At 39.9% G+C, this 26,532-nt stretch overlaps 1 protein-coding gene across 5 annotated transcripts in view; it reads left to right on the top strand.

The window, feature by feature from the left end:
• Positions 1–26,315, top strand: part of nphp4 (nephronophthisis 4) — a 182,771-nt gene extending 156,456 nt beyond the window's left edge. For 4 of the 5 annotated variants that reach the window (XM_086049379.1, XM_086049397.1, XM_086049406.1 and 1 more), the window contains 9 exons: positions 4,834–5,023; positions 5,779–5,862; positions 8,493–8,649; positions 9,870–9,949; positions 10,203–10,288; positions 11,996–12,167; positions 18,467–18,646; positions 19,098–19,241; positions 25,975–26,315. In XM_086049379.1, the coding sequence (XP_085905505.1) occupies positions 4,834–5,023; positions 5,779–5,862; positions 8,493–8,649; positions 9,870–9,949; positions 10,203–10,288; positions 11,996–12,167; positions 18,467–18,646; positions 19,098–19,241; positions 25,975–26,115 (1,234 nt within the window). In that variant the 3' untranslated portion in view covers positions 26,116–26,315. The remainder of the gene's footprint in view (positions 1–4,833; positions 5,024–5,778; positions 5,863–8,492; positions 8,650–9,869; positions 9,950–10,202; positions 10,289–11,995; positions 12,168–18,466; positions 18,647–19,097; positions 19,242–25,974) is intronic. The other variant, XM_086049388.1, reaches the window with a different exon arrangement.
• Positions 26,316–26,532: the final 217 nt, after the last annotated feature.

The following is a 26,532-nucleotide window of genomic DNA, read 5'->3' as shown; positions in this document are numbered from 1 at the left end:
TGCTAATAAACAAGACTATGACATGTTATCACACATTAAGAAATGGTGTTTACACAATACAATAAATGTGCACAAGAACTTCTGATAAACAAACAGATAACCACTACTCTGTAGTGGTGTGTCGTAGCAAATTCTGACTTAAATGCACACACAGCACTTTAGAATACACTCCGTTACTGCTCACTCTCAAACTTGTCCTACTGCAGTGAGAGATGAACAAGGCAGGGTAGTGTCCCAAAAGTTGAACTGACTGGCCTCTTCAGGGACGGCAGTAACTCAAGATAGTTAGAAAACATCCCAAGCCCCATTCACATACATTTAGCTCCCTTTTAAACAGTACCAAGTAGTACCACCAGTCTTACACGTTATGCTACACGGTTCAGACATTATGTTAAATATTTGACTTTTGACTTACTTAACAACTTTAGTAACAGAGATGGTCAGAGGACATTCATCAGAATAAAAGTAAACATTCTACGTGGGAAATATGGTGGAGTATAAGTGAGTGTTGCCAGAAATATAAATAATAAAGTAAAGTACAGATATGTGTATAATTCGTCGCTGTCATGTGAAAAACACTTATCTCCATTTTTTTTCATTTTCTTGTTTTTACCTGAATCATGTTTCCGTGTTACAAATGTCGCATTGAAGTGAAAATTAAAAAAATGTCCAAAATTGGAGATAAGTGTTTTTCACAGGACAGCAATGAATATAATACTTACTCTAAGAACAGTAACAAAATATTTGTATTCCGTTACTTTACAAGGCTGACTTCCACTTTTTGTTATTTTCAAATTCAAACGACTAATGGGCTTCACACTTGCATTTAATCACAAGGTTTTTTGCGCAGAGTACATCAAGCAGATCGCTAAATGTTGTTTCCAAACAAAGAGCAGTTTAGCTCAAATGACAATCACACCCAGTTCAGGATGAGGGCAGTGCAAGAATAATGCTGCCAAGTACAGTTTAATACAGTACATGTATAGCAGCCATTATAGCCCAAAATACCTGAATCAAACGTGCTTGGTATCTTGCTGTGTTTATTTCTTTTCCATTGTTGTTAATCTGCACACACTAAATCACCGGTTAGGGATTCAGCTCATGCCCGAGGTTTGGATTAACATACATCACGTTAATCAACAAAGGTTGGAGAGTGCCATTGATGATTCATTATGGCATTAGCCCTAGCATCAGGTTTACCCAGTCTAATTGAGAGTCATCCGTCTTTGCATCTGTCTTCTTATAAGCTATTGCTCCTTGAAGTTTCTTTATTATTATTTTCTGATGGAAAGTTAGACATTTTGGAGTTACCACCATTGACAATTTTGGGGGGGGGGGACATTTTTTTTGCAGCAAAGTCCAGCAAATAGTTTCATACATTTTTATACACATCATGCATACATAATACCAGAGCTGGGCATCGCCTGACCGCCATCGAGTTTCCATCTGCATATTTCAACGACCCATGTGGTCCTAGTCGGTCCGATATAGCCAAACGGCGTCGAGAACGGACTTAACCCATACCATGTCATTCTTGAAAAAAACAAGAACTGCAAATACAGTAATTAGTGCACACAATAAACTGAGAAACAGACAATTATTTAAGAGGTGTCCGATAATTTTACAATTCTGTTATGATGTGAAACCATTGAGCTATTTTAAAGGAAACAAATAAATAAGTAACGATAGTTAAGAGTAGTTTTTCAGTGTGAAGCTTCTGCTTGCCTTAAGGTAATCAACATATACAACGAAATTGGTTCACTTCACACATTTGTTCTTAAGAAAAGGTTTTATTAAATAATAGACAAATGAATTATCCACTTTAAACCATGATCTGTGAGAGCACTAAATATTGATGGAAATTATTTTATGTTGGAGTGAATAATGATATACAAACAATGTTTATAGGAATATTTTGCTTCTTGCACTTTTGGACAATTAAACAAGCCACGGGCCTAATGAACCCAGGAACAGTATTGTTGTTTCTGAGAAACAAATGGAAAAGGAGTTTTAAAATAGTCAAAAGTTCTATAATAGTTGGGAGGATCAAACGGTGTTTGAACATCTCTGTGCTATAGACGTACATCCATCCATCCATCAGTAAATGGAAAAAATGTCTGACCCTCAACCTGAAATTCTGTGCCAGAACAGTACTTGGAGCTGTGGTAGTCTAACAAATGCTTTGATGTTTGAAGCGTTAAACGCAGAGAGGCTCCTCTTGAACATGGAGGACACTTTGGCCACCACGTCCATGATCCTGGTATTTTTCCGAGCACTTCATCTTAAGAGCATAGGCCATGGCTGTTGGCAAACTAAAACGTTCTTCCACACTCAGTGTGACTCTCATTAGCTTCTTTTTGTATTTTATCTACCCATAGACTTTTTTTTCTGTTCTTTTCATCCTACCTTTGGACTGAGAATCTATCAGACCCAAAGGCATAACATTTTCATTCCAAACCCAGCGAAGGCACAGTCATCCAAAAATATCTTAAAGTCTCATCTAGGCATATGAAATGAAGATGTTTGGCCTGCTGGGAACATATTCTTGAAAAAAATTATGGTAGGGTAGACTTCCGCTTTAAGTACTGTATTTTGCGGACTATAAGTCGCTCCGGAGTACTAGTCGCACCAGCCATGTCATGTCATCTTCCAAACCGCTTATCCTATATAAGGTCGCGGGGAGTTGCTGGAGCCTATCCCAGCCGTCAATGGGCGGAGGCAGACTACACCCTGAACTGGTCGCCAGCCAGTCGCAGGGCACACATAGACACTGTCACTGAGTGGGAATCGATCCCACGCTGCCCGCACACAACTCAGGCGTGTGTACCACTACACTATCAGGGACCTCGCACCAGCCATAAAATGCATAATAAAGGAGGAAAAAACATATATAAGTCGCACTGGAGTATAAGTCGCATTTTTGGGGGAAATATATTTGATAAAATCCAACACCAAGAACAGACATGTCATTTAAAATTTAAATGACAAACAATTTAAAACAAAAATAGAATAGAGGCAACAACAGGCTGAACGGTATGCTTATGTTACATTACACAACGCCAAAGCACAGGCATAATAATTCTGTAACATTAAAAATGTGAAATAACTACGGTACTCACATTATTGGTATAATTCTTACATGCAACAATGTGTCTAATACTTTAATCCTATCACATGCAAAACATGGTGAGATTCATATCCTACATGGGCACATCACTTCTATTTAAAACATGAGTTTAAGAAAAGCAGTTTCATTATTATATTTAAGCAAAGCAAACTTGCTGTAATAAGCAAACCTGAAACCGAGCCACCACCTAGCAATGAACACTGAAACCATAATTCTTGTCATGCAAGTACACCATCCATTCTTATAGCTCTTATTGTATTACAGGGTCAAATGCCAAGAAATACTGTGTTATCATATTGAAACCACACCTTTTCAAAGCATTTCACACTGAAACCATAACTCTTAAGAGCGTTGTTCTATTATATTGTAACTTTTAACACTTAAACCATGATATAGCAGTGTAGTATATAGTAATAATAAGCATCTTGTGAGCTGAGCACATTGTATATATAACATATTCACAATCATCAGTGGGCAGTCATGTTCGCTTGTGCTTTGAGTTTGTGTAACCGTGCATATTATTCATTTGAGTTCTGGTTCATGATTTGAGATTGACATTTATTTTGGAGAATTCGATCGTTCAAATTTGGGACCACAGACACGGGTTTAACTGGTCATTAATGTCTGGGCCCAGCGCTTAGGCTATAATCCATTATTAAGCCTCTCATTGCATCATTTCACATGGCATTTTTTACTCATCGCAACATGTGACATAACGGACCGATCGCGAGAGAGAATGCGCGCGTCGTCGTATACGCAGCAACAATTTCTGCTGTGTGCGCGGCATGTGTTGCAGACCTGTCGCCAACGTGTCTCACAGCGCAATGCTTCGGTCACATGATGCAATGCGGCAGTTGTCGCCCACACTGGCGCGGGAGTATAAAAGAAGCCTAAAGCCGAGTAGGTTGAGATGAACTTCTATGTACAATGATTTTGAATGGAAAAATTGTGTCTGGTTCCTCCACTGACTCTCACCAAGACATTGAAAGTGGCAGGGGGGCTTGGCTATATTGCTAACAAGAAAGGGTCAGTTTGAGAGTAATTATTTACTGATTTCTCCACAAAAAATGAATACAGTTGAAAATATAAGATAATATCAGTGGTTGGAACTGGGAATCTAATCAGGATTGAGGGAAAGATGAATGTAGCAATCTATAGAGACATCCTGGATGAAAACCTGCTCCAAAATTCTCAGGACCTCAGATAGAGGCGAAGGGTTACCTTCCAACAGGACAATGATGCTAAGTGCGCAGCCAAAACAACGCAGGAGTGGCTTCAGGACAACTCTGTGAATGTTCTGAGTGGCCCAGCTAGAAGCCAGACTTGAAACCGATCAAACATCTTTGATGGAGGCTGTAATTACCGCCAAAGGTACATCAACAAAGTACTGAGCAATGGCTATGAATGAATAATGTACCTGTGATGTCTTCGTTTATTTTTGGTTAGAAATTTCAAAAAAAAAAAAAAACATTGTCTCATTGGGGTCCATTGATTCCAGGTCTGTTAACTACACTGTATGATGATGATGATGATGATGATGATGATGTCTGATGTTCCACTGTATAATGGGAAATATTGTTCACCGGACACTGTATTTGCTATGGTATCTATTTTATGGATGGTTTGACAATTCTAGCATTTGATTCTCCAATGAAACAATAAAGCATGTTTTGATGTCACTTGTGTTTGATATTCTCTCCATCCAGTGTCATCACCAACACAAAAGAGTGGCAGTACTTTAAGGAACTTACTAAAACACCTACTTCGCTGGAGGAGGACATGTTCCACTTGGAGGAAGGAGCTCCGGGGCCAAAGGTTTATCTCCGACCTAAGGAGAGTGTTCATATTCCACTCAAGTACCAGAGCTTCCTGTGTGACCACAACATGACTATTCAGGTAAAGTTGAGAGCAAATGTTTCCTGATTTAGAGTTTTGACATCATTCTTGTAAAACATGTCCGAAATCATTATTTACATGTAATTGTATTTCTTGGTCAAAGCAGTCATATTGCATGTGTCATAACTTGTCAAAGTTAAGTTTGAATGTTGTTTTTTTTAAATTTTATTTTATTATTGCTATTAACACCGGTTATCTTATTTTTTACACGCAATCTTACTTCAAACAGTGTCTGTGTCATCAAATAACATTTTTTAAGGAAACCGAGCTTGTTTGACATCAAATGATCAAATTTTATAGCATTAAATGAATACCCATGTGAGAGTTGAACCGAAACTGATCATTAATGTTTTCTCGGCAGTTTTTCTAGTGCAGCTTTTGTAATGAGACGTGCACGCGTACTTCATAATTTACCTAATTTGATTTTGCCCTTTGGGCTTTTTGATGTGAGAACCAGTGGGAGAAGGGGAGAGTAACTGAAATTCACTCATATGTCATTACACCAAAATAAATTTTAACCATTGCTGATGTCGTAGCTGGCTTTAGCAAGTAAACATGTACTGACACTCAATAGTTGATGCCAAAAGGACAAACTGTCCTATTAAATCCTCATGTTCTCATATGTTGTTTGTGATAGTTTGCTTTTTTTCTGGCTTGAGGTGCAAAATACAAGATATCCGATACACACATGCTCATCTGGGCTTGACAGATGATCAATTTTGATAAGCATTCTGTGTCTTATCATATCCGCACAGGGGCCAAGCTTTGTACCTCCAAGCAAAAGTTCTAATGTGGCTAAGAAGATTCTGTCCAATATAGTTGCTGCCAAAACCATCAAGGTAAAGCGTGTGTGTTTTGTGCTCAAGATTTCCTCGCTTGTTTACCTTCTATCTGATTTTATTCTCAGCTGCAAGAATTCTAAGACGGAACTTCTTACAGTGTGTAGCCTCCGTCCTCCTCTCCTCTCCGCCGCCGCTCCTACTGCTTTGAAGTGCCAACTATTACAAAAGTTACACAAACAAGACAAGTGAGGGTGTCGAGCAAAATGATACGCTAGAAATCACATTTATCTTGTTTATCTGACTGAACTTTTTACATTTTTTTTTTTTTATCTCCAACTGGAAATGTCAGGCTTAAGCGTTAAAGTGCCTCTAAAAGGAGGACAGTTTGACACGTCTGGCTAATCTAGTTAAATGAAGCATGCACGCTAAATATGGCTGAAGTTACTTTCCCATTTCACACACTGTTAATAATACGTAAGAAGTTGAGGGTAGGGAGAAACAATGTCAATATAGTACATTTCTATTGGATGAACTTGAGATAAGACCATGTTTTTTTTTTTTTATCTTCTAGTGATGTAATTTACTGTGCACCCGCATCATATCGCTGCTGTCAGCAAAAATTATTTCTGCTACATGTGATTGCATTGGAAGTTGTAGTTTATCGTGCTCTCTTACGCACTGGAATAAATTTAAGCCTGTTTCATGGGACTTTAAACGCTTAATTAACACTAGAATGCCCAGAAGCTTAAAAAGAGCCAACGTTCACCTGATGTGTTAATCGGCAACCATTTTGTTTGTCTGTAATGTGCCCTGTGATTGACTGGAGCCCAGTTCAAGGTGTACATCGCTTCTCGTGGCTTCTCAGCTAGCATAGACTCCAGCTCACCCATGACACAGAACCACAAAAGCAATATAGAAAGTGGACATGTAGTCATAATAACCATGTTATTTGTGTTAAGTACACTTCACACACTCACTGTCCCATTTCATGAAATAAGTAGCCAACTTCCAATGGTTGCTTTGCCATTTGCGTCTCAGTGTCAGAACTGCTCCACCATGCAAAGAAAAACAAACGTGAATCATGTCGCGGTGAACAAGGTCAGTGTCTGAGTCAAATATGCGTCCTGTTCAAATTGACAGACTGTCAGGATGCCAGCTTTGGTCCCACTGTCAGTCACTATAGCTACGTATGAACAGCACAGGCCTGCAATTCTCATACATCAGTCATTTACACAGCTGTTGTTTGCCGGTGAATCAATTTCTGTCAATTTGAGAATCAATATGAAAAATATGGAATGTCATACTTTGGTTTAAATCTGTCATCCGGCAGAAATAAAGGGCCTCCCTAATACCAGCACAATATATTTTAAGTGTACATAATGCAATTGTGTCAAAAAGTATGTGGGTGAATAAAGAGATAAATTATGACGCACACAGCAACAAAGGCTGAATTTACACAACATGGTTAAAGTGTAACTATTCAGATTTTATTCTTCATAAGTGACATAATTTGAATCTGCTTCACGGCAGTATAAGAATTACAAAAAAAAAACAACAACTCAGAGTTGGAATCAGGCTTCTTCCAAATGTGGATCAAAATCGGATATGAATCAAATATATGCGATGCTACACAAACGTGCACATTGGATATAGCTCTGTATCCATATGCAAGCCTGACATAACCAAAATACACCGATCAGTGACATATACAGTACATACCCGTGTTAGCTAAAGCAACAAAAATAAACACATTGAAAAGTAAATATAACCCATTGACAAACATTAAAAATGTAAAACTTGAACTTCAAATGTAAAAATTCTTGGCGGACATTAGAGTGTATCATTAAAGTGGAAGTCAACCCAGACATATTTTTTTCAAGAATATGTTCAATGCAAGTTCATTAGTTCAAACAAGGCATTCTGATAAATATTGCGTTTGTGGAATGAGAGTTAATCCACCCGTTTTTTAGCCAATCAGGGCTGACCTGTTTTCTGAAGCTGAGCCGTGATTGGTCGTTACCTGAGCCCTGAGCAGTTGTGATGCCATTTTCAGTCGACAGAAGTGACAAAATGGCCGCCCCCTGAGATGGCTAAAAACTCATATTCCACAAACAATATATTAATCAGAATGCCGTGTTTCAACTAGGGGGCCTGCTGGGAACATATTCTTGGGAAAAAAAAGTGTTTGGTTTGATTTCACCTTATTGCAGATAGTAGCTAGTCAATCCAGGCCAACTTTTATTAATTTTTCCAATTAATTTTATTTTGTTATTTTTCATTTTGTTATTATTCTTTACTCCTATGTTGCCACTGCCTGGCGTTGACACTTTTCTATTTGTTAACGTACGAATCGAGTTTCTCTTGGAGGTTGTTTCATATCTTAAGTTCAGTGTAAACATAGCTGTAGCAGAGTTGTGTTTATTTTTAGCCACAACTGACCTATATTAATAGCATTAGTAAGTACCAAAAGGTATTTTCTATGTCCTATTTAAAATAGTAAAATGTCCAGAGTTCACAGATATAGAGTCGAGATCAAAGTATTTTATGATGATGGATACCTGGTTTCTCAAACAAATGTGTTGGTTGTCTAATACTGTAAATAGCACAGACGCATTGAAATGAAATCAACTAAACTGAAAAAAAAAAAATCCTGTATCCGAGCTAACTTCCTTGACTTCTATCTCCAGGTTTCATTCAAAGCAGAAAATGGTGACCCAATAGCCATCTGCCAGGTGCTTGTGGAGCCGTCGCCTCACATTGTCGACCAAACATTCCGACTTTACCACCCAGAACTGAGTTTCCTCAAGAAGGCCATCCGCTTGCCACCCTGGCACACACTCTCTGGTAGCACAGATTACTACTGCACACTTCCCAATGTATTACTGTTTGTTCGAGCAATTTTCAAGTCAGTGCATTTTATGAAGCCCCTTTATTAGAAAAGGAAACATATTTAGTAACTTGACTCAGTATTCAAAATGAATACTGCACACCTCACTGCAAGGCAGTTAAACATATGACTGGTTTTATTTGTAATTAAATTGACAAATTCACATTTGCAACAGTCTTCAGAATGTTTATCTGGACTTATGTTGGGTGAACATTTCACATTTGCATATTTATTCTATCATCATTTCATTCAATATTAATGAATGCCCTTTAAATTAACATTCCCTGTCGTCTATTTTAACTTCACGGCTGCACTTTGACAATCTTTCACTCAAATTTACATTACATCACACTCCAAACAAGCAAGGAAACAGCAGTATGTAATTTTCATGCAACACAATTGTAAACAATTATGTAATTCATTGTACAGGCACTAGTCTTACAGCGCAGTGTGATTTAGTCAATAGATTAAGAACAGTATTGCACAGGAAATGTATATTGTCCTCCATAATTATTGGCAGCCCTGGTTAAAATGTGTTAAACGCCTTAAAATAAATGTTATTTTATTATGCAGACGTCGACTCTCATACTGAAAATTGTGGAAGATATTGTTCAAAGAGGAATGTTCGAAAATCCCTCTTCCTGTATTCTACCATCTTGTGAAACAGTATGAGAAAATTCGGTGTCGTTTTGTTGGCAGAAGGGATTTGCACAAAGTATTAACGTCAGAGGTGAAAATAACCCTTGAAAAAAAATGACATTTAATCAAAGGTTTGATTTTTCTCTCTCTTTTTTTTTTTAAATTGGTCCTATATTATTTAGAGAGGGGAAAAAAAGCTAAAGAACACATTTCAACAAGAGGTGCCAATGATTATGGAGGGGAGCGTGTAATTATTTGAGTCAATACATCATGCGTTAGATTTTTCTTTGAGATCAGCCAGCAATGCTGTGAGAAACAGCTACAGACGCAATGCCGCTCCAAGCCCATGGCTGCTTTATATACTTTGTATTCTTATGTTGAGGTCCTCTTTTTTTGTGACAAAACTGAAGTGGCTCCAACTACAGGAGTCAAATCCCTTGTGTGTTTTAATATACTTGGTCAATAAAAGTGATTCTGATTCTCCACTTGTGCACTAATGTGCTGTTTTAAAATGATCTTTCTTTTTGAATGTTTGAAGCAGTTGGAGGCACAGATGCCGAGACTCACATTTCTGTACGCTGCAGTGACCCAAACATCATCTGTCAGACACGAATGCTGGTGAGAGAATGACTTCCTTTACACATTATATAAATGTCTGAGCCCATGTTAATGTAAGCAGGGGATTAATTACTGAAGTGATAGCTTCAGCACCATCCTTTGTTTAAAGGCAGAGTGCTATTCCAGCATTCTTTGGAATGAGTTGAGTACCTTTTTTGAAGCGCAAAGAAGGCTCGAGTCTCTACTCAGTTGAATGTTTTTAACGTGCTTGTCCCTTACTTTTACCCATTTATTAGTTTTACTCTGTCTCTAGGTGCCAGGAGAGCCTCAGGATGTGTACTTGAAGGTACCTGGAAGTCCGAGTCCCAACATCAAAATGTTCTTTGTGATGGTTTTCACGTAAGTATACTTGCAGTGGCCACAACATTAGGCACAGCTGCATAATGTAGAAAAGATTATTCATTCAAATGCTGATTGTATCTGAAGGAGTATTGCCTGTAGATGAATAAGGGAAAATGAATTTAAATGATCTAAGTGTAATGGTGTGACGTAAATGTAGTTGAGTGTGAAGAGTTTTATGTACTGTAAAAGCAGATTTTATAAAGACAACAATGTTCAATTGTGTTTTTCTGCTGTCAGAGGGGTAATATTTTAACATGTTTGCAATTGTGGTCTGGCATAGCATGTTAGCAAGTAGTATTGTTTTAGAGAGAATGTATAGTTGCTTATTTATACATCATTGATGACTTTTGAGCAGTGGTCACACATGTATTTGGTGTTTCAAGATTTAGTCAACCAACACATGTTTTTTTTCCAGAATATGTTCTATGCAGGCCCACTAGTCTAAACACGGCATTCTGATTAATATTGCGTTTGTAGAATATGAGAAATCTACCCGTTTTTAGCTAGCTCAGGGGTGGCCATTTTGTCACTTCTGTCGACTGAAGATGACATCACAGTTGCTCAGGGCTCAGATAATGACCAATCATGGCTCAGCTTCAGAAAACAGGTGAGCCGTAATTGGTCGTTATCTGAGCCCTGAGCAACTTTGATGTCATCTTCAGTCGACAGCCACTGCGATGGCTAAAAGTGGGTGCATCTTGCTGCTTAACTTATATTCCACAAATGCAAAATTAATCAGAGTTCCATATTTCATGTAGTGGGCCTGCATATAACATATTCTAGAAAAAAATATGTTTGGGTTGACTTCTGCTTGAAAATATAATAATACATTTTATTTAAACATGCCCTTCAGCGCCCACAAAGACACCATACAATTAAGGGGTTAAATCAAGGTAACAAAGTGAGAAAACAGGAAACTTAACAGTCAGACCTTTTTTTGTATTTTGGCTTTGAAATGTGTTTTAAATAGTACCTTGGATTTAATCATGAGCAAAAACTATTTAATCTCTTTCGTTCATTTTGTTAAAGATTCAACACCATTCAAAAATGTCATTTCAGTCGACCTATTGGATCGTGATTATTTTGTTGAACAACAATAGGATACATCGGAATTAGTGGTGGTTGTCAATTTTGAGTTATTTTCTAGTTTAATTTATTTGGAGGTGATCAAATGTTGTGTATCGTAAGTAATCACATACAGTATAGGGACTTACTTAAAATTCCTGCTATGGCTGCTTTTACTAAGGAAACATCTGCACAATAAATAAGCATCTCATGCCGTGTGTTTCATGTGGAAGTTGCACAGTGGAAATTTTCGGACAAAAGGGACACCCTTGCTCAGCGTCAGAATTCCCGAATGACTTAAAGCATCTTCCAAATGACTCTGAATGCTCTTTAAGTGCTGTAGTCACGGATCAGTGCTGAGTATGTGACTCCATCACCTCCCACGCACAGCTCTCAGTCTCATCTCAAGCCGCTGAGACTAGAATTCCCTTTGCCTCGGCAGTGGGAGGAAGATGATGACGATGATAATGATGAAGATGGCGATGGTGGTGGCAGTATTGGCTGATCATTAAAATGCAAGTGCACCCATAGATCAGCCTCCCTCATCTTTGACCTCTTGATGTCTCCGAGGAGTGGGGGTGGTGCGGATGCTTTATTTGGCTGTGTTTGTTCCTGATGATTTTTTTTTTCTCTCCATAGTGATAAGTGGATGGCTGCCCCTTCGCAGATCTGGCAGGTTTACGTGCATTTCATGGAGCGGGTGGATGTCAGCTGTATCACTGGCCAACGGAGTTGTCAATCACTGGTGCTGAGGGGGAGGCAGGCTGCTCGCAAGGTCAAGTGTTTCTCATCACATCCCCAGGAGATTGAGGTACAGCGCCAGTTGTAAATTTAGTGCCTAGAATGTTACAGTATCACTCTCATTTGATTCTGGTCCCAGTTTATTATGTTCAGCACATTGGCTTCTCTGCCTGTTATGCTTGCTTAGAGCCTCCGCGCAGTCATTTCAATCTAGCTAGCACTCACATAGCAGGAAAACTGAATAAAAAAATTATCAAAGTTCAGTGTTGACTTCAGTTACCTAGAACACCTCATATTTGCCAGATATATTCAATAGATTTTTGTGATTACAAAGCAAGATTAATTATGAGTTTTATGGCTACTTCCGTTCAGTCTACCACAACAAAACCCCTTTGCTGTATTAAAACATCTTAGAACCAGGTAGCTCTAAATCACTCACCAACATACATAAGCAATTACAGTGTACAATAAGAAGAAAATAATAAGGAATCATGGAAGTCAATATGGTTTTATTTTTATAGCCCTCACGGCTCTGTCAAATTCAAGGCCATATGATTTTATGTGGCCCGCAAAAGCAAATTATTTGCATCGATGTTTCTTCCTAAAATACCAAAGTTGCAAATGATCATCCCTTTTTCAAATGTTGAGCTATCACAAGCATTTTTGTTACCAATCCCCCTTTTAAATGAAATGTAACAATGTCTGAACAAACTGTTTTTACTGGCCTCCGATTTCAAAACAAGTTATCCATCAATTTGTTATATATGTTTAATATGAGACAAATATACATTTTGGGGGGCTTCACAGTCATAACGGCCCTCTGAAGGAAAACATAAGTACGATGTGGCCCGTGGGCAGCATTAAAAATAAGTTTGACACCCCTGACTTAGGGATTCCCAGTAATTATTACCAAGGTCTTAAACAAACAAAATCAGACCAACAGCCAACAAAAATAATGTATTCCCTTTTAGAAAAAAATTTCAAAGCTGATTTTTAAGCCATTATTCAACTAGAGTGACTGCTTCTCTAGTTAAGCGTCTGTATATGTGTCTCAACACTGGTCCAAGTGCAAAGTCTGCATCTTGCCAAGAAAGGCATCCAAATGCCCAGATGCACGGTTGCGCCACCCGGTTGAAAATCCTCGAATGACTTGAGCATCTGTCATCCGGTGCTGTCGTTTTTCACTGGTCAAAATTGCTTCACCACCATCTTGGACATTGTTCTTCCAATCCGACCTAAGTCCACTCCCGTAGGTTTTTGGAGTGACTCTAGGGTATCATTAGGTAGTGGTAGCATTGCCTTGGAGTGTTTAGGGTCTTGTGCTTGTGTTAGTTTGCAAAAAGCCTGGGTGTCGTTCAGTAGACTGCGTACCTAAGCGGGTGGTCCCTCTAGAAAATATTTTTGAGGCAGATGGAAAATGCGAACCATGAAGCACAGTGAAAAACTGGCATGCATTGCCGCACTTTTTGACGGCAGCTGCTCATTAATAGATGCAGCATTATCACGCTGCCTGTGTTGGGCTTGTCTTTTTCTTGGGTTTCTTCTCATCAAACATGTTTTAGTCTAATTATGTAAAAATGTAGCAGATTGTGGCATTTCCGGGTGCTAGAAGAAGTTGAGCAGATTACTGGACCCGATCTTCCCATCTTGTATCTTTCTATTGCACACAACACATTGTCTGGATTTACTCCGCAAAGCCTGAGCTTTGTGGGATTTCATCAAATATTTCCTGACCGCACTGACATTCTTGCAAAATCCAATGTTTCCAAACATGGTGGTAAAGTACATGTCACGTTGAGAGGTCCTCAGTGGAATCTTGGCTCAGGCTCTCTCGTGTTAATTTTGCATGTTCTTGCCGTGCTTGCTAATAGGTTTACTCTGGGCGCTCCCACTTCTTCCCACATTAAAAAAATCATGCATGTTAGTTTCAATGAATTATTGTTTGTCTATATCTGCCCTGACAATGTTCCAGTACGTAGTACCAGGATGTAGTCTTGCCTCTCACCCATGGCAGAGGCATAGGCTCGAGCTCACACACCTAATCAGGACAAGCACAATGGAAAATGGATGGATTGATAAAACTGAGGAACACCATTTTTTTTGAGTTAGGTCTGACAGCAGTTTTTTTGAAAAATTTTGCGGTGTGGAATCCAAAAGTGATCTCTAGCATGTCATGTTTTTGAGCTATTGGATTCCCATTTCCTTAAGAAAATAGCAAATAAATGTGTATGTTTGTAAATAAAACACTAAGATGGAATAGTTCCAACAAGCTTTGAAAACTAAAAACAGTATACGATGAAATACGACTTACAATGTTGTACAGTAAGTATTCTCTAGTAAGGAATCATATTTGCATTGTTCAAGCTTTCCTTATAACAGAATTTGCTTATGTGGGAAACGACTACGGTACATGTCCTGTATGAATGTGCAAGCATGTTATTAAAATACATGCGTAACAACACAAGCAGTATAATGCAAAAAATATATTTTCCCCAAAATTTGTATTAAACAAAAACTGCACTATAAAGTTCAGGTATATGAACAAAATACAGTACAGTATAACAAACATGGCCCAAATACTGTTGAAAAAATACTGAAAATACTGTAACACCAGTGCAGTACTGCATCTGCCGTGGCTGTGTGAAGGATGAATAGCGATGAGGTAATGAAACTTTGTGTCCAAACAAGAAATGTACATGCCGTCAGACTGGTGGACCAGTCCGCCAATGACGGACGCCCGTTTTGCTCACAATTGACAAATGACAGGGAACTTTTTAAAAATGGCGGACTAAGCACTGAAGTGGGTTTATGTCCATCACTGACAGACGCTCATTTTGCTCTCATTTATTTGTGGTGGGGGCGGCATGGCTCCGGCGAGTCCGGCTCACAGTGCAGAGGTCGTCGGTTCAAATCCACCCCCGGCCTTCCTGTGTGGAGTTTGCATGTTCTCCCCGTGCTTGCGTGGGTTTTCTCCGTCTACTCCAGTTTCCTCCGACATTCCAAAAACATGCACGGTAGGTTAATTGGACACTCTAAATTGCCCCTAGGTGTGATTGTGAGTGTGGATGTTTGTTTGTCTCTGTGTTCCCTGCATTTGGCCTGCAACCAATTTGGGGTGGCCCCCGCCTACTGCTAAAAGACAGCTGGGATAGACTCCAGCACGCCCGCGACCCTTGTGAGGATAAGTGGTGTAGATAATGGATGGAGGGATATTTGTGGTGGGGGCGGGGGGACGGACCGAATGATGGACCGACGGACCGAATGACAGACTGACGGACTTCTGACGGACTAACTGGCTGACAGACGGACGAACTGATGACTACAATTCGGTTCGTCACGAAAAATGACGGACTGATGAATGACAGATGGGTACCAAGGCCACTGACGGACCAGCAAAAGTTAGTAAAATGCCCACCTCTGTTAAATCATATCATAACAATGTTGAAAATAAACGTTTAACTTTGATTTTGTACCGTATTCCCCCACTGCACCACCTTCCGTTCCCCCCACCTGACTCAACAGTGACAGACGCGCTGATAAGTTTAGAGCCTTGAAACAGATAAATAAAACTTTATGTTGGATAATTTTACAGTAAACACGCATACATATCCCAGCAGGAAGGTGCCGCATTGCTTCAGTCCCAACCCTGCACAATTTGCACGAATATGCATGTCATTCTCTCAGGGAAAGTACTTCTATTCAATCGTTTCTTCACATTGAATTGATTCCTCTACTGTTATAATTCTATTATTAGGATTCTATAGGGAGGATTATACATAGCTTACATTTATTACTACAATTACTCTATGCAAGTCTGATATTGTCGCTGTCATTTTTGAATTACTAAAAGGCTTTTAGTAATTCAAATATGACAGTGACAAAGAGATAGTGTGTCTTGGCATTACTCAAACTGTATATTTGCAGTTTGCAATCATCGCATTGTTTTTTTCTTTATACAGAACTTTAGAGTTTGTTGCGTGGCTGGCCGTGTCAGTGTGTGTAACAAGTTGATGGCTGTTTATTGCTAGCACACACATTTACAATAGCTAACATTAGCATTATCATTTTGATTTTGAGCATGGAAAGCTACTTGATAGTCCAGAAGGAACAGAGCTAAGGCAGTGTCGGTCAGAAATCCCTCCTCGTATTTGAGCTCAGGACAGCAAGTGAAAACCCGGCCAATGTTTATCCTTTAATGTCCTTTTATCCGGGTAGCTTCCCTTTTTCCTTCTTTTTTTTTTTTTGTCTTTTCAGACAAAACTTTTTGTTTCTTTGGTTGTTTTGAAGTTTCTGCCATGACACCAGTAATTCCGTGTAGACATTCGAATCAACGTCTGTCTTTGTGACGAATGGGGAAAGGGGTAAGTGACATTTGTAGTTTTTTGTGTGGCAGGCTTCCTGCCACCCTCCTCAAAGTTGCTTAGCGCCAGTAAAATTGATTCAGACCCCCTCTGTCATGACAAAGGTAATAGTCAACTAGTTGTAAATCAGTGTTTCATGAGAAGAGTTAAGAGCCTATTTTGTGAAGGTTGAAAACGTCCTGTGTTGCTTTAACATCTAATTAAATGTATTCTGTGTTTTCTTTTTGTGTAGTCCAAAAGAATAAAATGATCATGACCGTGTTTTTCAGATTAAAAAAAAAACATATACAGATACATGCTTTTCATTCGACAATAACATGAAATACATTGGCAACATTCTGTTTAATATCCAATAATATTTGATCAAAAACAAAAGTGGTCCAATGTGTTAGTAATGAAGAGATTCGCATTTACTGTGCAGTGAGGGCACTTTAATCAGAGATTACTTTATTGTGCAGCTCCATCCTAATGAAATCAAAACAAAACTACTAAACATTATCTCTATGATTGGCTGGCAACCAGTTCAGGGCGTACCCCGCCTACTGCCGAAGACAGCTGGGATAGGCTATAGGACATCCGTGGGCATAAGCGGTTTGGATAATGGATTGATGGGTAAACGTTATCTTGCACTTTACGAATGTGGTCTGACAGAATAATCAATCTTTGTGCATCATTGCATGCATACCATTTGGTCTAGATAAGTCAATGTTTCTCACTCCAAGGCCAAATAAATGTGTATTGATTGTTAAAAATAAATTCATGTGATTGAATTATCATGCATGCATCCACTACTGATACAGGACGTTTTTTCCTTGATGAAATAGAGTACGGCCTGGAAAAACGACAGATGTATTTTTAAAAGATTCAAGCATATGCATCACCGTGGCTGCTTTGATGTGACTCTCAGCAGGTTGAGTCGCTGTGGAACGTATTGGAGGAGTCTTATAAAACAGGATGAAGCTCACCACCAGAGAATAGTTTTGCTTTTCTCAACAGATTAAGAAAAGAAAAAAGACTGTGATGCTGTAATTCTCATTCTCACATCCTGCTGTCTCTTCTTATATTTTTTTCTTGCTGATTATGCACCATTCTTATTCTATGCTTTTTTGCCCTTCGTTTCACCTAATATTTGTTTATTTGTTTTAACACCCCATAATAGCTTATGTTTTTAAAAGTGCACATTATAACATTTGTATTGTTAATATATTCCTTTGAATCAAATTAAATTGCCTGAATTAGTATGGGCCACGGTGGTGACTGGTTAGCTCGTCCGCCTCACAGTGCAGAGGTCGTGAGTTCGAATCCGGCCGCGGCCTGCCTGTGTGGTGTTTGCATATTCTACCCGTGCCTGCGTGGGTTTTCTCCGGGTACTCCGGTTTCCTCCCACATTCCAAAAACATGCAAGGTAAGTTGATTGGACACTCTAAATTGCCCCTAGGTGTGATTGTGAGTGCGAATGTTTGTTTGTCTGTGTGTGCCCTGCGATTGGCTGGCAACCAATTCAGGGTGTACCCCGCCTACTGCCCGAAGACAGCTGGGATAGGCTTCAGTACGCCCGCGACCCTCGTGAGGAGAAGTGGTTTGGATAATGGATGAATGATTTAGTATAAATTTTTATGCAGAGCTAGAAGATGCAATGTTCAACCAGTTTTAGTCCAGATTTGCACTACTGCACTGTTATCTGAGATCCTCTGAGATCCTCATCTCACTTCAACATATTTTCTTGACATCAAGATACCGTAAGATGGAGCACAAAAACAGAAAAGGTGTTTTTAGTTTTTCAGCGAAGGTTCTTGCAAAAAAAAATTCCCCCCAAAAAACATTTGAATTTGCAAAGGCTGAATCACAAATATGTGGGACTTCACCGGAATACATTACATGTACCATTACTAAAATAATCCCTCTTTTCTCTTTGTTTGCTATTGAGTCTTGTGCAATGGCTTGGAAAAGTAACACACACCTTGCAAACCAGTGTATTCTTTTTTTCTCTTTTAAACCTTCCCCACAGGTCAACCCTGGAGGTGTTTTCATGTTGCCCCCCGCAGGAGTGCAGGAGCTCCAGCTGAAGGTGCAGCCATGGCGGGCAGGCACTCGCTTCCTGTTTGCGAATGCGGTCGACATGGAGCAGAGGCAATTAGTCACCGCGTGGCTGCTGTGCCTCAATGTCCACAGGCCTGTGCTGTCCAAGGTGAATTGACACCCTGCATGTTGTTTTCTTTCATCATAGAAGCGCTCACCCTGTCAGCAATTAAACATATTGACCTCGTCAGCTGATTGGGTCCCATTCTGAGTGGTTGGCGCATTATACTTCTTCCAGTTTGGATTCTGAAGGTCTGTTGTTGACTCTCAGGTTTACACAAGGTTTACTCTGGTATGTGTCTAGTAAGAATGCATTGTAAATGATGTGTACCATTTACGTTTAAATATTCATGAATATCCCAGAAACCAGGAACAAACATAGGTAATGATGGAACATGAATAAATGCAATAATCGAGAATATGTTGTAAAAGGGTATGTTTACATGCTGATTGTGGTTTTCTGGGTCTCTGCTCAGGGAAATAGTTTACAATGACTGTTCTTTTAAACTGGTATGTGAAATTGTCTCTGTGTGCGTGTGCCTGCATCTGTGTGTGCGCAGGCGTTTGAAGTATGTGTCCCAGTTAGCAGTGGTCGTGGCAGCTCCAAAAAAATCACCTACTCCAACCCTTACACTAGCAGCCGCACCTTCCTGCTGCGTTCTGACCATCCGGATTTGCTCCAATTCAAAGAGGATAAATTCCAGGTGAGAAGGCGGGTAAATCTAGTCTTAATGGCCAAAAAAAAAAGCAGTTTGATGCCCTATGAAATGTTTCAGATTTTATATTATAGGCAAGGTATAAGGTTGTATGCAATTTTTTGCACTTAACCTTAAATAAAATCAATCCATCCCTCGGTCTGCCAACATCTTAAAAACTATATCAACTGTACAGGGATTTTAAAAAAACAAGCATTAAAATAAACTAACCACGTAAAAACATTACAACTTTTAACAAACAACAAATGGACAAATCCCAAGTGGAGTTGCGTCCCTATAACAAGTTTAACAATAAGTTCTTCGCTGAAGGAAAAGGTCTCCTGAAGGGCTCGGCGATATATCGTTTTATCAATATCGAGATGAAAATGTAAGGTATTATTATTGAAAATTAAGATGGAATCAGTCAACATTCATTCTGCATGTATAGCTCAGGCTCACCAACCACAGACCTCCTTTCAAGTTTGGCGTTGATTGACAGCTAAAGCCAGCATATCAAACTCATCTGACGAAGGCTCGCACAGGGAGTCTACACTTGAAGTCAGCCTAGGTGCGATCTTGAGTAGCCAGCTGTTATTATTTTCATTTGCAGTGATCCGGTCCAAGTCGGGTTCGGAAGCATTGTGCAGTGTGCGGTGGGCCTTAGCACTAAAACTCCATAATGGTCAAGCCACACATGCATGGACAACACACACACACACACCCCACCCACACTCACACACACACACACATTGCAATTCGCACACCCACACATTCACGCACACACACTAGAGGATGACACAGGAGTGAATTTTCACTCCCGTCCCACCGCACTCCCACTTAAAAAATGTCCATACCATCCTGTCTCGGACCATAGTAACAAAAAAAAAACAAAACAACAACAACAAAAAAACAATCCTGTCCTGTCCCGGTGAAAATGACTCCCATCCCGTCTCGCTCCTGTTCAGAATGATTCCCACTTCCAAACAGTTTGTCGCCCGCTCTTCCTCATTGACTGTCCTGCTCTCATTTCATTTGCTCCTGATAACTTTTTATCCTGTACCATCCTAATCCCGCGATGAAAGGTAAAGTTGACTGATTCCCAGGACCCGCGGGATTCACGAAAAAATATCAGCCTCTAACACACACACAAAACAAACTTGTTCCTCCCCCCCAAAAAAAACATATTTTTTGCTGAACCCATAGTAATATCTTTATTGTATTGTAATTGAGCTTTGCCATGAATATCAAGAATTTATATTTTGTCCATATTGCTCAGCCCTTGTGTCCTGTGACATCATGCTTGAGTCAAGCGTTTAGGTGCACTTTTGAGGTGATTGCTATAATTTTGGTCCAATTCCTAATTGTACAACTTCTGGGGCGTTCCACCTTATGAATCTTGCGTGGTTGTTCTTTACCCTCCCCCCTCCCAATTGTGATGCGGAATTACTTTTCAAACCACTTAAATATTTTAATATGCATCTTTTTAATAGTGGGTCACTGATAATGTAGCAGCTCACTCGCATGACTTGAGTCCAGGTAGCACAGGTTCAATTTCCACTAGAGTGACATTGTGAAATTGAGTGTTTGATGATGGTCTGTCTCTTGATGTAGTCGCGAGAGACTTTATGTAGTCTCCCTGACACCCAAAGTCAGATGAGATAGGCTCCAGCTCCTGTCAAACCTGAACAGCATAAGTGCTATAGGAAATGGAGGGATGGATGGATGAATGATTGTAATAGTTTATCATCTTTTTATCTTTGTTTTAACAACAGACATTTAATAAAGACATGGTCATAAACCGAAGAAGTCAAGAGAATGAATGTGACAAATTTTGACAACTACAGCAGACAACATATTCGATGCTGTATATAATACAATACAATACAACACAATTTTATTTATAAATACAATTTTACGGGTCACCTAGATTTAGTATTTCCTAGCAACAGCGTATGTGTAAAATATCTGACAGCTTTGGTCTTGTTTCTCATGTTGGGTCTTTAGAAAACAGAAGCAAGCTAAACAAATAATTATTCTCTCATTACGAAGGAAAATGAGTAAAAGCCTTTTCGAGTCACACACGTAGGAGTCATTGCTGTTATTGCAGCTCTTTTGATGAGATGTGATAAAAGGAAAAAAAACAAATGACAAAACCTATTAACAATAAAACCAGTGAGATGCATTGGGACTCTTTTTCCACATAAATTATTAAGGCGCAATGCTGCCACTGTCCAGAACCACACGGCATCAATTAGCCTGAGGGAGGGGGGTGGGCCCTTTGTTTTATTTCATATTGTTAGCAACGCTCCAGGTGTCTAATAAAGCATTAAGCCTGCCAGCAGCATTTAGCAATTGTGGGGATACTTTGCTTCCTTTTTCATATGACTTGTAATAATGAAACACATTTTCAGAAGGCAAAGCGCAGCAGAGATCAATACTGATAAGCTTTTGGTGGATATAAATCCTCCAAATACGCTCATTTGTCTGTCACATGCTATAATAACCCTGAACTGGTTGCCAGCCAATCACAGGGCACAGAGAGACAAACAAACATTCGCTCTCACAATCATACTCCGGGGCAATTTAGAGTGTCCAATCAACCTATCAGGCATGTTTTTGGAATGTGGGAGGAAACCGGAGTACCCGGAGAAAACCCACGCAGGCACGGGGTAACATGCAAACCCCACACAGGGAGCCGGGATCGAACCTCTGAACTGTGAGGCGGACGTGCTAATCAGTCGACCACCGTGCCTCATTGACAGCCCTAAATACTAAAAATAATGTTTTTAATATTAAGAAACGAAAATTCACAGCCAGCAGGCAGTCGAAGTTGGTAGACTTAAACACTGAGGGAAGCCCCTTTAAAATGATCAGAGATGGGTATACCTCCTATGTGAAGGACCAGTCGGCCTATCTGCCGAGATGAAAAATGTAAAAAATAGTCGGCCTACGCATAGTCTGAAGCCCATTTTTTCCCCGTCTCTGTAATCGGCACCCTCAAACCAACTGAGGAGCTGCTGACCGATGCTGGTGATGGTGACATTACTGGTGCAAGGTCATCTTCAGCACCTCCTCTCAAAGCAACCAGGAGAGGAAAGAAAGCTACAGGGAGGAGAAGATCAAGACAGCCTCCAAGCCAGCCTAGGATCTGGGAACAGGCAGACATAGAGCCATTCCAGATTCTAGAAAAAAATATATTTGACCTATGTAACGAAGTGAAGGCACCTTTCACTTACTTCAAAACGATAAAAATATTCCAAAAACAAGATTCCACATGACTCAAAATATTTTGTACCAAAAAAGCATTTTGTCAGCTTGGCCTGCGATAACGTTTGGCACAGGTTTATGAAAAATACAATTTTAGGCATTTTTTAAAAATTGACATGTTTTTTTGTTATTTGTGTCCCCAATAACCAGGAAATGCAAGGGATCATTTTTTTCAATGAGAATTTCTCAGTCGGGCCATGCGAATGCCCACAATTTCTTTTCACCAACCATTCTGCGGATCGCGCCCGGCCTGAACCGCGATGCTTGATCCGTACCGATCACGGAACACAAAGGCGCGTCGTGACGCACATGACGTTACGCATCAGTGATTTAGAGATAGTTCACACACTTTTTTGCCCCTATTTTAGGTCTATTAGATTTGTTAGTCTTATCAAATCTAATTGGACAGCATCTGAAACAGCTACTTTTCCTCAATATCAATCGCAGGGCACAGAGAGACAAACAAACATTCACACTCACAATCATACCTCGGGACAATTTCGGGTGTTCAACTAACCTACCATGCGTGTTTTTGGAATGTGGGAGGAAACCGGTGTACCTGGAGAATATCCACAGAGGCACGGGGAGAACGTGAGAACTCCGATTCGAACCCACGACCTCTGAACTGTGAGGCGGACGTGCTAACCAGTCAACTACTGTTCCCCCCTGGACTACATTACAACAAAAATCAAAGACTTTTTGAGGATTTATGGCATACAACATGCTTTCAAAGTTAATTGGAAGGTCGCTATTAATTATCAATGCGAATGAAGTGTGTTGATATTGGTACATCAGTGTTAGTAATGTCATAGTGTGATAGTAATGCCCACAGTGTATCACTGGTTACTAGGAGTTTTTACAGCTAAAAGTTCTCTGAAAACATGAAATATACCATCAAACTTTTTTTATTATTATGCTCTTGCATGGTATATATATTATTCTCAAAAAAAGATCAAAATGACTTTTTGGCTTGATATAAGATTCTACGTAAGTCTAGGTTAGATTTTGTATTTTTGCAGTGTACAAAACAGGTTAACCCCTGTTAATAGAATAGAAACATCCATCAATCCATTCTGTGTATGTTACCACTTATCCTCACTAGGATTGTGGCCGGGTGTGCTGAAGCCTATCCCAGCTGACTTTGGGCTTTGGTCCAGAAGTATTTCATTCAGTGTAAATAAAGTCAAACTTATAATGTGGTTTTAGTATCACACAAATAATTATGATTGCGACGTCTATCGATGATAAAGTAATCTGAGAGATCAGCAACTTAAAAGAGTGTTGTATTACTTTTCTATTGAATTGGAATGTTCTGTCACAAATTCATTCAAAATTATTCAAAATTCAAATACAACTCGTTTCAATGGGAAATGCTGTTTTGAAAGTCAATAACATCCAACGAGTTTGTGCATTTTAACCGTTTTTGGATCCACACCAAAACTGTAAATTTCCTTCCTTGGCCCACGCTACAAACATCCCGAGAGGTTTTCCTTGGAAGGCAGTTCAATAGCTTTTGAGTGATGTTAGTATCAAGCGTCCGTAGAAACGCAGGGGCAAAACATGGCCTCCTGCCGTTCTTTCAGATTTAGCGCTTAGTGGACAAGGTGTGCCAGTTTATTAAGTGCTACCTGCTCCACCTACCCAACACACACGCAGTGATTACATGGCGCCTCGGAGAGGAGGGCAACCGGCCACTGTGTGAGTCGACCATGTGTGATATGACAGGTCAAAATGTGGAGCTGCTAGTCATCTCCAACCAGCTGTGAGAAATTGCTGATAGACACTCCAATGTGCACTTCCCAGGAGCACATTTATTACACTTTGAAAAGAGCGTGGACCCACAATGTACGCTCTGCGAGGAGAATCTCTCCAGTGTGTCAGTGCATAACTGTGTCCTTACTCTCGCCTGCACTTTCTATTTCGGCTCCTCAGACTTAAACATCAGAGTACAGCACGGTTCTCTTGGGCCAGCGTCTTGTATTTATTGCCTCAGAGGAGGAATAAATCTTTATTTTATGTAAGATTTCCTCTCTGCAATGTCACTCATTTGAAATTCAAAGTTGTTCTCGCTTTCTGGGCTTATTACTTGTCACTCATTTAGTGTGACAACACAACCAGCAAGTATTTTAAAGGCGATATTGCCCAGGCGTTTAGTTGTTTTAAGCAGGGGATCAGCAAGTGCGTTCATTTTGTTTGTTTATTTAAATCAGGTAATTTATAGTAATTAAGAATTCCCACTATCATTTTGCGGATTAAAACCTGTTTTTTTTTGTGACGGGGTGAGTGACTTTTGATCCCACAGTGGTTTGATTTTTTTTTTCAGTCTTATCAACTTCTGCTGATCTGCTTTAATATGACAAATGTCTGAAAGCGTTCAGAGATTCTCCCATCCCATATACAGTATATTAATTCGTTGCTTGTTAAATTTCCCCATATTCAATAAAAGATGGAATTTAGTCAAATGTTTTAGTAAGTAATAATGGATACAGTGGTATCTTGACCTACACAAGCCCCCATTTTACGATTATTCAGACTAGAGTTACGAGCTGTCAACTGTTTTCCGGGGGGGGACAAAGGACGCTAGCCGAAGCACTTTCAACTGTTTATTGCACAGGAGAAACAGTCAAACACGAAGCACTCTAAAAACAACACAGTCGACCAAAGCGATGTACGCAAATGGAAGAAAAGGCCCGACTAAACAACAACAACAACAATAAAAAATAAAACAAAAATAAAAACACTACAAAATGAAAACATCTGCTAGGAGCTACTTGAGGCCAAAACTCATGGGCTCAGACACTCACACGCGCAGTAACTGCCAGCCAGGTAGCTAGTCTACAATATCCAAGCAATCATCTTTATCCATCCATCCATTATCTGAGCCGCTTCCCCTCACGAGGGTCGCAGGCGTGCTGGAGCCAATCGCAGCCGTCTTCGGGCAGTGGGCGGAGTACAGCCAATCACAGGGCACGTATAGACAAACAACCATTCACGCTCACAATCACACCTACAGTAGGTACAATTTAGAGTGTTCCATAAATCCACCAGGCATGTTTTTGAAATGTGGGAGGAAACCGGAGTACCCGGAGAAAACCCACATAGGCGCGGGGAGAACATGCAAACGCCACACTGGAAGGCCGCAGCCCGGAATCGAACCCCGGACCTCTGCACTGTGAAGCGGACGTGCTAACCAGTTGATCGCCGTTGTCTTTTTGTTTACAGCTATTGATTTTGAGTATGTTTGCTGAATTTCGATACAACCGACCCTCAACTCAACCTGTTTATGATTATTCTAAATTTAATGGCAAGAAGGTGGTGAAACGTCATGCTTTCATGCTTTCATGCTAACACATCAGGAGGCGTTTTAATTCTTGGATGCTGTCAACAATCATGGCTTACTTGCGTGTAAAGGGAGAGCAAAGTCGGTTTGAATCAGTTTGATCAGTTCATTGTTTGTTGTGTGTTTGCCGCTCAGCTTGATGGGGGAAAGAGTTACACCATCGGACTGCGCTTCGCCCCCAGCCAGAGTGCGGGTTCAGTGGAGATCCTGGTCTACGTGAACAACCTGGAGGAGAAGACGGAGGAGACCTTCTGTGTGAAGGTCAATTACTCATGAATCAGCGGTTGTCATGTGTGTGCTCTAGTTTTGCCACCAAAAAGATATCATTTTGTACTTGCTATAAGAGTCTTTGTTTTCTATCGTGTATTTTTAAGGGTCGGCCTATTAGTTGCTGTACGAAATGGACAAGAGTGGGTTTTATTTATGTGCTAATCTAACAAGCCTTCCTGAAATAAATCAAATGCTGACAAACACAATTTAATCATCTCAGCTTCACTGTCTTTGTCCCCAGCTTAGCATTTTTCCTCTTTTGAGGTGTCCAGTGTTCTGTTCATGACAGTTCATCCCCAACCATCAGGAAGTGCACTGAGGGTGAAAGCAATAACATTTTATCGACTTTAATTACCCGGCAAACCCTCTTCAATGCCACTTTATAGTCAGGTTTTAATCTAACACAAGCCAGGGGTCCGTGCC

Source organism: Filicampus tigris, chromosome 1 (assembly GCF_054856515.1).
Source record: "Filicampus tigris isolate MCC_2025a chromosome 1, RoL_Ftig_1.0, whole genome shotgun sequence".
Classification (NCBI taxonomy): Eukaryota; Metazoa; Chordata; class Actinopteri; order Syngnathiformes; family Syngnathidae; genus Filicampus; species Filicampus tigris.
Note: the sequence above shows the minus strand (reverse complement) of the source record. Positions and strands in the feature narration are given on the sequence as shown.